Genomic DNA, 11,011 nt, shown 5'->3' on the forward strand with positions numbered 1-11,011 from the left:
TCCCCACCCCCACCCTCCTCTAGCTTATCTCTCCACGCTTCAGGCTCTCTGCCTTTATTCCTGATGAAGGGCTTTTGCCCGAAACGTCGATTTTGCCTGTCTCGGATGCTGCCTGAATTGCTGTGCTCTTCCAGCACCACTGATCCAGAATGAGTGATTTTGTTACAGTGCTGACCTTCTGATAGTCAACACAAAATCGTTGAGTCCCATCAGGTTTTGGAATTAAAATGATTGATGAACTCTACTCACTCTGACTTAGTTCGATGAGATCTTTGTTAAGCATCGCATCCACTTCCTTCTGGACCTGTGTGGCTTTGAAAGAATTAAGTCTGTAGGGGTGTTGAAACAGCATTCAGGACTTCCACCTCATGCACAATAGTATTAATCCTCCCCATCTTATTCCTGCCTATGTCCTCATACTGCTGCAACAAATCTTTAACTGGATTCTTTGTTCCTGAGACAGGCAGTTCACTAACCTATCCCACTCCTCAAGAACTCCCTCATTGTTTAACATATTTTGAGGCTTATCAAGCTCCACAACATCTGGATTTGATTCCTCACTCTGCAGGGCAGAAACTAATACCTGTTTCTCCAGTTTCCTGTCTCTATTATAGCAAGATTTTGGGTGGCACGGTGGCACAGTGGTTAGCACTGCTGCCTCACAACGCCAGAGACCCGGGTTCAATTCCCGCCTCAGGCAACTGTCAGTGTGGAGTTTGCACATTCTCCCCGTGTCCGCATGTGTTTCCTCTGCGTGCTCCGATTTCCTCCCACAGTCCAAAAATGTGCAGGTTAGGTTAATTGGTCATGCTAAATTGCCTGTAGTGTTAGGTGAAGGAGTAAATGTAGGGGGAATGGGTCTGGGTGGGTTGCTCTTCGGAGGGTTGGTGTGGACTTGTTAGGCCAAAGGGCCTGTTTTCACACTGTAAGTAATCTAATCTCATATTCACATGACATACCCGATAGGTTTTTTTTCTACTGGCATCTTTACCAGATAGTTTACCTGACTCAACATTTTCTCCATTTGAAAGGGACCAGTAAACCTGGCTTTGAAGGAATCTCCTACCACTAGTAACAATACTAACACATCATCCCCACAGGAAACGTCTGAATTTTAGAGTTTTTATCTATCACCTGCTTCATTCTATGTTGCTCTCTTCAGGCGCTGTTTAGCTAACTCACCTACCCGATTTAATCTCTCCCGCACCTCAGATACATAATCCAAAATGTGAGATCTCTGACTTCAGTCCTGTCAATTTTTCTTTAATTTCAAAGGCCCTCTCACTTCATGTCCGAATATTAACTCAAGGCATGTAAACTGACTAGATTCATTTGGGGCATCTCTAATGGCAAACAATGTGAATGGGATACCTTTATCACAATGATTTGGATAATCTTGACAGTATACTCTTAACATGGTCTTCAAGGTCTGATGCCATCTTTCCGAAGCTCCTTGGGATTCAGGATGATATGCATTCGATTTAAGGTGCTGTATGCAGAAGCTATCCATAACTTCCTTAAAACAGCCTAGCAGTAAAATTAGACCCTTGGTCTGACTGAATCTCTCTAGGTGGCCCATACCACGTGAAGAAAACTACTAACTGCTCTATCACCCTTTTTGGCTTAATACTCCATAATGGAATTGCCTCCAGAAATCTGGTAGACACGCCCATTATGGTTAGCAAGTACTGGTTCACACTTCTAGTTTTAGGGAGGGGGCCAACACAGTCAATCATAACCCCCGTGCAAGGTTCTTCAAATGCAGGAATAGGCAACAAAGGTGCTGGTTTTATTAGCGCCTGTGGCTTACCTACCATTTGGCACATATGACACGTGTGGGAAAATTTAACCACATCCTTGTGCAGTCCAGGCCAATAGAAATGCTTTTGTACCTTAGCCTGAGTCTTCCTCACACCTAGGTGACTTCCTACTGGTAATTCACATGCTACCCATAACACCTGCTGTTGGTATGCTACTGGCAACACAATCTGGTGCACCTCTGTCCATTTATCCTCTGCACTAACCTGTTGTGGTCCCCATTTTTGTCTTAGGATTCTATCTTTTAATATAATAACCCTCAGGAATGCATTCTGATTCCTTTTCTGAGAATGTCTTTTATTGTCTCATCTTTCTGTTATAAGTCCATTAGCCTTTCAGGGCTAAACACTTCTGCCTGACCCTCTTCCTGTTCAGGTTTTTCCTGTACCATTATATGAAACAGGGTGTCTGCTCACTGACCTCGACTCCTTTATCTTTCTCTGTAGTTTGTGCTTTTTGCTGTGACTTATAATAGTGGAATATTGTTATTACACAGTCTGGAAAAATTCCAAGGTATTTTTCTTTTAACTCCTCAGTTCCCTGGTCTTCCTTTGGCTTCTCCACAACAAGGGGTGTCACTCCCACCTTGGATCCTGCTAAACCGTTCCCAAGAACAAACTGTATTCCTGGAACTGATACTCTGTCAATCACTCCCACTGTTACTTACCCAGTCTTGATTTGGCTCTCCAACCTGACCTTACACAGGGGAATGCCACATTTCTGTCCATCTATTCAACAAATTACCACTCTCTTGGGTAACATGTCAGAAAGAGTGCAGATACATTCATCTCTCACTATTTGGGACTGAATATATCCTGTATCTCTCATAATTATAACTTCTTTTCCTTGTCCCCCTGTTCTTCCGGAGTAAACTTTACCCACAGGGGTGAAGTTTTTATAGAGATCGGCACTAACTCAATTTCCAGCCCCTGCCTAGGCTATGCACTCTCCTGCAGCTCCTCGACTTTTCTTGGGGTTTCCTTACTACTTTCACTAATGTCACTGGCTTAGGCTCTTTTGCCACCATTTCTTCAATGACCAGCACTGTGATTCTACGTGTTCCACCTTCTGGCAGTGAAAACATCTTTTCCCAGTGCCTTTCTTAAACCACCGGCACTGTAATTTTCTGTGTCTCACTCCATTACAATGAAACCACCTGAGGCCATTCACCTCCTTTCCACACTCTTGGACTTCTTTTTCCACTTGTGGTAAACTATTAACAGTGTGCTCTACTCTTTGTAGTGTAATGTAGGATCTCCCCTTCTCCCAATTTCTATCCCTCACAGGATGAAATTCTCATCAGAAGCTAAATTTTGCCTTCTGCATCAATGCATGCTCATCTGCCATCTCTGCTGCTTTTCTCACTTCTTGAACATTCTGTTCATCCACATGAATTCTTATCATTTCTGGAAGTGAGTTTTAAACTCCTCCAGCAGAATAGTCTCCCTTAGACCCTCATAGGTTTTGTGTATTTTTAAGGCCTACACCCATCTATCAAAATTACTATGTTTAATTCTTTTGAAATCACGTAAGTCTGACCTGGTTCCTTCTTCATGTTGCTGAACTGCTGTCCATACACTTCTGGTACCAATTCAAAAGCACTCAAAATAGCCTGTTTTACATCTGCATAACCTCTTGACCCCTCATCTGACAGCGCTGCATATACCTCACTAGCTCTGCCTACCAGCATAGTCTGAACTAGCATTACCCATAAGTTCTCTGACCACTTCATCTGCCTAGCCATTTTTTCAAATGAAATAAAGAAAACTTCAACAACTTTCTCATAAAATGTAGCAATATTATAACATAATTGTATACATCACTACCTTCGCTCTTCATCTCCATCCTGTTAACTTTGACTAATTCGCAACTTCTGAAGTTCAAATTCTCTCTCCCTTTCTCCTCTCTCTTTCTCCTCTCACTGTTTGCTCAGCTAAGAGCCTTTTTTCTCTTTCTTTATCCTCCCTCTCCCTTCCTGGCCCCACCCACCTCTCTTTCTCCCTTTCTTTAATTTCTAACTCCATTTGCCTCAATTGCAATTTACGTTTTTCTAACTCTACTGCACTTTTCTGGTTTCTCTGATTCACCTAAGTGCTTAACCAACTCCATTACAATTTCAGTTTTCCTTTTGTCCCGGTTAAACCCAATTTAACCGGGACAAATTCTAAATATACTTTTAGAATTAACCTATTTGCTAATTCTAAAAGTATATCCTTCCACTGGCTTTCTAAACTTTCTTGGCAAATTTGGGAAGCATCTTCTTTAGCAATCTTAAGTGCCAATTCCCTCACTTTTAATTAACCAACCACATGAAACCAAAATTAAACAAATTGTCTTACCTACATTTTATTTAAAGATCTAGGACACTAATCGGCAAATGTTTAAATCTGCTGGGATCTTTCGTACTCCAAATCTGTTCAAATCTCAGGTAGGATCCATCTAAACCTGTCCAAATCTTGTATCCGCGCCCCCAAAACTGTTAGGACACGGCAGTGAACCCCTCTGTTAATTAAAATAAACACCCAGAAAAGCTCACCTCGCCTCATAATCTGTTAAAATATGAATGACAGAGAACTCCCAAATTCCACTATTTAAACAAAATGAAATCAATTTATTCTTTAACTCTAAAAGTGAACATTAAACAACAACTACTCACAACTCTAAGCCCCCTTTCTCTTAACTGTTTATTACCTGCCTCCAACTCTATAACAATATACTGGTCCAATAAAACACTCACTAAAATTACATCAGCCTAAGTCCAAAGCCATACAGCGGCTGTCAACTTTGGTGTCTTCCTTCTTTTGGCAGAAGATCTCCCTGGGTTGTCATCGTTTTTAATGTGAGGATGTTTCATATGAAAAGAGAGAACTTTGATAGAGAGTGTTTCAATGTCTTGGATCTCTCTCAATGGCAGTTGCTCCATCTGATTTTCAAAATGCCTGCATCTTTTATTTTTATTTATTTATTTTTTTTCAATTTCCACCACCAGGAAGATAGGAAAACACCCGGGTGGATCTCCTGTTTTTTTTTAAATTTAACCCCCACACTACCACCTAAGTGCGGTAGTGCTTATTTTATCCCCAGCACCCATGGTGTGTGTGCGCAGGTGTGAGACACAGTGAAAGACACAAAGTGCACGAATCTTTATTCAATTTCCGCCACCAGGAAGATAGGAAAACACCCGGGTGGCCAGTGACAAACACTGCCCTTCACATCAGAGGGCAGTGCTGTGTGATCAAAACAGTGAAGGGGAGGGTAGGGACTAAATCAAAATAGAGTTGGAGGGAGAAATGATGCACTCCACTCCCTGCGGCGCCCACCTCTCCCTGAACAACTCCAGGGTGTTGGTCGACACCGCGTGCTCCTTCTCCAAGGACACCCGGGCTCTAACGTAACCGCGGATGCCTGCATCTTTTATACCACCAACATCGATCATCTCATTGGTTCAATGTTGACAAAACAATAAATTCAAACTCGATTGGCTTTTGGTATCCTGGAGCATAATTTAAATGATTGGTTAAATTCGAATTGTTGTCAAAACAGCAACCAACTATTTCACAGCCAAATGTTACATAGTTTCAATTTTATAGTACACTCTGAGACTATTCTTGTAAGGTCTCAGTGCAGAACAGCATTCACTCTCTCTTTAACGGTACTGTACATGCCTTCAACTTCATAACACATTTAAAAGGCATCTGGATGGGTATATGAAGCAGAAGGGTTTAGAGGGATATTGGCCAATTGCTGGCAAATGGAACTAGATTAATTTAGAATATCTCGTCAGCATGGACAAGTTGGACCAAATGTTCTGTTTCTGTGCTGAACATCTCTGTGACGTGGAATGAGCTGCCAGAGGAAGTGGTGGAGGGGCGGTACAATCACAACATTTAAAAGGCATCTGGATGGCATATGAATAAGAAGGGTTTGAGGAATATGGACCAAGTGCTGACAAATGGGACTAGATTAGGTTAGGATATCTGGTCACCATGGACAAGTTGGACCAAAGGGTCTGTTTCTGTGCTGTACATCTCTGTGATTCTATGACTTGTGCTGAGCCTCATTGGAGCACTGCAGCCGGCCTGGGATGGAGATTCCAGATTAGTGGTGCTGGAAGAGCACAGCAGTTCAGGCAGCATCCCAGGAGCAGTAAAATCAATGTTTCGGGCAAAAGCCCTTCATCAGGAATACAGGCAGAGAGCCTGAAGGGTGGAGAGATAAGTGAGAGGAGGGTGGGGAGAAAGTAGCCTAGAGTACAATAGGTGAGTGGGGGAGGGGGGAGGGGGGAGGGTGGAGTGGATAGGTGGAAAAGAAAATAGGCAGGTAGGACAAGTCATGGGGACAGTGCTGAGCTGGAAGTTTGGAACTGGGGTGAGATGGGGGAAGGGGAAATGAGGAAACTGGTGAAGTCCACATTGATGCCCTGGGATTGAAGTGTTCCGAGGAGGAAGATGAGGCGTTATTCCTCCAGGCATCTGGTGGTGAGGGAGCGGCGGTGAAGGAGGCCCAGGACCTGAGATGTTGACCAAGGAATACTGTGGTGTGTAGAAGTGGCAGCCACTGTAAGTTCAGGGTCATTTTTACAGACTTGTTCCATAAAATGGTCACCCAGTCTGCATTTCATCTCCACAACGGAGAGGTGACTACATTGTGAGCAGCAAATACAGTAGATTAGTTTGAGTGACATGCAGGTAAATCACTGCCTCAGCTATCGTGCCCCTGGAGTCTTTGGGTAGTGAGAAAGCAAACAGGCAAGTGTTGCACTTTCTGCGCCTACATGGGAAGATGCCATGGGGTATATGATGGACCAGGGTGTCCCAAAGGGAATGGTGCCTGCAAATTTCTGACAAGAGAGGGGAGAGGAATATGTAGAAGTGGCATCCCACTGGAGGTGGCAGAAATGATGGTTTATGATCCTAAGTTGTCACTGGACTCGAGGCATTAATTCTGCTTTCTCCCTGTAGATATTGGCACACCAGCTGAGTTTCTTCAGCAATTTCTGTTTCTGTTTGTGATGTTTGATCTAATTTTGGCCTTATTTCTGTTTCCTGCCAGTTGAATGAGCAAAATTTTAAATAATAAATGAGACACACTTTGGTGTGGAGGACCTTTCGGGGCTGGCTATCCAGCCTATGTGTGTCTGTTTTGGGGGAAGGGTGAGGGGGTCGGTGTCCAGATTATGTGTGTGTGTATGTTTTTGGGGTGAGGATGAGAGTAGTCGCTGTCCTGGCCCACCAGGTATGAATGCAATGTGTACGTGCATACAACATAAACTTGAAAATCAAGAATCATCAGAAACCGAAGAATACAACATTCTCACCATTTCCCAAGTTGCTACTCCAAAAATATAGGACAAAGAGCAGCCCATAACACAGAGCAGCACAGTGGTTAGTGCTGTTACCTCTTATTCCTGGGGACCCAGGTTCGATTCCAGTCTTGGTGAACTGTTTGTGTAGAATTTCTACGTTCTCCCTGTGTCTGTGTGGGTTTCACTTGGTGATCCAGTTTCCTCCCACAATCTAAAGATGTGCAGGTTGTGTGAATTAATTCTGGTAAATGGGGTATTATAGGAATGGGAGTGATGTAGGTGTGGGTGGAATGCTCTTCGTGGATCGGTGCAGACCCAATGGACCAAATGGCCTCTATCCGTACTGTACTCTACTGTAGAGATTCTATGACCAATTATTTGTAAATTTAAGACCTCTGGTGACCAACCCACATGGAGGTAATGTAGGTGCATAAAAATCTTGCTGTGCACTTCAATCAAAACACATGCTGCAACTAGGAAACCAGTGACAATATGTACATATTTTGAGGTGTGCCAAATGTTGCTCTTGAAAAATGTATTTTAGTGTATCTTATATTCCCAGTTAGGTCTCTAGTCAGCATTTACCATGAGTAACTTGTAGCTACCATCCTATTAGGGGGATGAGCTTTGATTTGATGAAAGATGCCACATCTAATGAATCAAACTTCCATGGATTACATTTTAGTCCAGTACCATAGCCAGACAAGTCTGCAGTAATTCACCTTGCAATTACATTCTGATCTGATCTCTGTTAATGTTGAAATTACAATTCACACTAAAATTGGAACACAGGAGTATGGGTACCCCATTTAACCGTTTGAGCTTGCTCCACCATTCAATATGATCTTGGCTGAACTGCAATCCAACCTCATTTAGTAAGTTTTTCCTCATATCCCTTAATACCATAGCTCCATTTAAAATATATTAATTTTAGATCTAAAATTGGTTTGATTTGTTCATTTGCTATTATGGAAAAGAGAATTTCAAATGTAGAAGTGTTTTCTAATTTAATTCCTGACAGTTCTGACTTTGATTTTATACTTTATCCCAGTACTAACTTCCCTAATTGGTGGAAATATTTTCCTGTTCCAAGTGGGGCCAAATCAAGATTTGTACAAGTATGGTTTTCACCCCTTTACACTATGGTCCTTTAGATGTAAAAGCCAGCAATCCATTAGCAATTTGGCTTTGGTTTTCTGTACCCAAACCTTCAGTTTTTTAATGATGCCTTTTCATGATCTCTGTACTTGAACTCCAAGTCTTCATGGATCACCACTGTTTTTGGCTTTCTTTCTTTGTTCACATTTTAATGATCTTGGGATGTGGGCATTGCTGGCTAGGCCAGTATTTATCGCCCATTTCTAATTAATCTTAAGAACACCTTCTTGAACCGCTTGCAGTCGATAGTTTCTCAACACATCTCATCATGGTGTAAAATCCATCTGGAGTTGCTGCGTCATCCTCTTTCATAAGAGCATAAGAACTTGGAACTGGAGTAAGCAATTCAGCCCCTTGAGACTGCTCTGCCATTTGATCATGGCTGACCTCATTTCAGTTCAACTCCACTTTCCTGCCCGCATGCAATACCCTTCAACTAGTTAAATATCTGTTGAAAAGTGTGGTGCTGGAAAGGCGCAGCAGGCCAGGCAGTATACTCAAAATCTGCCTGGCCTGTTGCGCCTTTCCAGCACCACACTTTTCAACTCTGGTCTCCAGCACCTGGAGTCCTCACTTTCTACTAGTTAAACATCTGTCTATCTCCTCCTTAAATTTACTCAATGTCCCAGCATTGAGAGAAGTAATTCGTTGTCATCTCTGTTTTAAATTTTCTACCCCTTTATCCTAAAATCCAAAATCCTGGTAAGAATCTCGAAGACCTAGCTGGCCTATTGTAGTAGATGAAAACACCTGCTAATCTAATGAGAAAGATCTGTTGTGTTAAACAAGGTGTGGGTTGAATGCATGAGAGCAACTAGATATAAGTCCTGATATATAATACATTGTTACTGAGACCATGAGGGAGGCCTTAAAGTTAGGCCTTGGACCATTGTGATCTAAAGCTGTCCCCTGGCTCAAGTCCATGTGACATCATCATATGTGCATCATAAAAGCATTAATCCTTTTAGGCCATTGCACATCTACTCCTAAGCGCTTTTCACATTATTAACATTATGTATTTGTATATGTATAATGTTGGAGAAATTTGCCCAGTAAGTTAGAGATCACAAAACACAGCTCGAAATGAAATTGACAGTTTATTGCAAGCGGTATGTATAATTACACTTGCCACTACTTAATCTCCACACCCCCCCCCCCCCCTCCCCCCCCCCACCCCACCCCAGTTTCTGACTTCATAAATTCAAGTCTGGAGCTTTAACTACCCTTGCTGACTTTCCTGAATGAATCCATACCTGTGTTAAGTAGTGACTTAATTTTGTCCCAGATTATCACCTCGAACAATTTCTGCACCATTGAAATTTCCGTTGTTGTTTACCTTTTCTTGAATATCTCTGATATTTGCAAATGCTTTAAAATTGTGGGGATTTTACACTGTGTAATGCTATTATTTTGTTCATCACTGAGTTTCACTTCATTAATTTTGTCTCCCCATCACTATCATAGCTTAAATTATTCATAATTATTCAGTTATGAACTTTTGTCCAAAAGAAGCAAACACCCAACATATTATAACTCATCTACCTGATGTCCTATGTTTGGGATTGGATGGATCAATGGTTTAAAAGTCTCCTTTCTAGCTGACTACATCCTATATGAAATGAATATGACCTGTGGTTTTTATTCGTTTTTCTGACCATATGTGCAAAGTACAAGCGTAAGTAGGCCATTTCACCTTTCAAGCCTGCTCTGCCTTTTAACAAGATCATGGCCAACTTGTTAGCATTGACAATGATACATTCCCATCGACCTTCACTAACCTTAGATTCCGTTACCTAACAAGAATCTATCTATCTCTGTCTTAAAAATATTCAGCTACTCCATTTCTACCGCGTTCTGAGGCAGAGTATTTCAAAGTTGCACAACCCAGTGAGAGGAAAAGATTCTCCTCATTTCTGTTTCAAAAAGGGAACTCTAATTTTAAACTGATATCCCCTAATTCTGGACTTAACTGCGAGAGGAAATATCTTTTTCACATCCACCTTGTTTGACCATTCAGGATCTTATACACTCTGTCAAATCACCCCTCACTGTTCTAAATTCCAATGGAAATAAGCCCAGCCTGTCCAACTTATCCTTATAATACAACCCACTCATTCCAGGTAACCATGTAATAAACTTCCTCTGAACTGCCTCCAAAGAATTTAGATTCCTCTTAAATAAGGAGACTAAAGCTTCAAGTTTGCTTCTTTCTCTGAACTTATTGATTTTATTGTTTTTCTAGATGATGTGTACCGAAGAAAACGTTCTGAACGACAGTACCAAGAGAAATTAGAAGAACTATCAACATCTGGAAATCAACTTCCTAAATAAGTCATTTATACATAATTAGATAATTGTCTTCTTATTAATGTGTTCATTAAACTATTTCCTTAGTAAAATCAATATGCTACCTGGTATTCATATCTTATTTTATAATTAACTCAATGCAGATTTTTTTGTAAAATGCTGTATTTCATGGTATTTTGTTCAAATTGCATTAAATTGAGTGAATTAAAATAAGTAACATGCTTTATGTGGCACCTTTCACATCCTCCGGATAGTCCAAAACATTTATCAGTAATGCTTAAAGTGTGCTTAACGATATGTAGCTAGCGAGATCTTACACACAACAATCAATCAAGATAATCAACAACTGAACTAGTACTCGCTGGCATTGAAGAAATATTAATCTAAATACTAGGAATGCTCCCTGTTCCTCCAATAATTTTG

The 11,011-nt window shown here is 41.3% G+C and overlaps 1 protein-coding gene across 2 annotated transcripts in view; it reads left to right on the forward strand.

Annotated features, from left to right (window-relative positions):
- Positions 1–10,801, forward strand: part of LOC122558913 (small integral membrane protein 4) — a 15,959-nt gene extending 5,158 nt beyond the window's left edge. Inside the window, exon 3 of one of the 2 annotated variants that reach the window (XM_043707860.1) lies at positions 10,524–10,684. Coding sequence is in view for 1 of the 2 variants with exons in the window: in XM_043707859.1 (XP_043563794.1) it covers positions 10,524–10,612 (89 nt within the window). In the remaining variant the exon portion in view is untranslated. Of the gene's footprint in view, positions 1–10,523 lie in introns of both variants that reach the window. The other variant, XM_043707859.1, reaches the window with a different exon arrangement.
- Positions 10,802–11,011: the final 210 nt, after the last annotated feature.

This window comes from Chiloscyllium plagiosum, chromosome 18 (assembly GCF_004010195.1).
Source record: "Chiloscyllium plagiosum isolate BGI_BamShark_2017 chromosome 18, ASM401019v2, whole genome shotgun sequence".
NCBI classification, from domain to species: Eukaryota; Metazoa; Chordata; class Chondrichthyes; order Orectolobiformes; family Hemiscylliidae; genus Chiloscyllium; species Chiloscyllium plagiosum.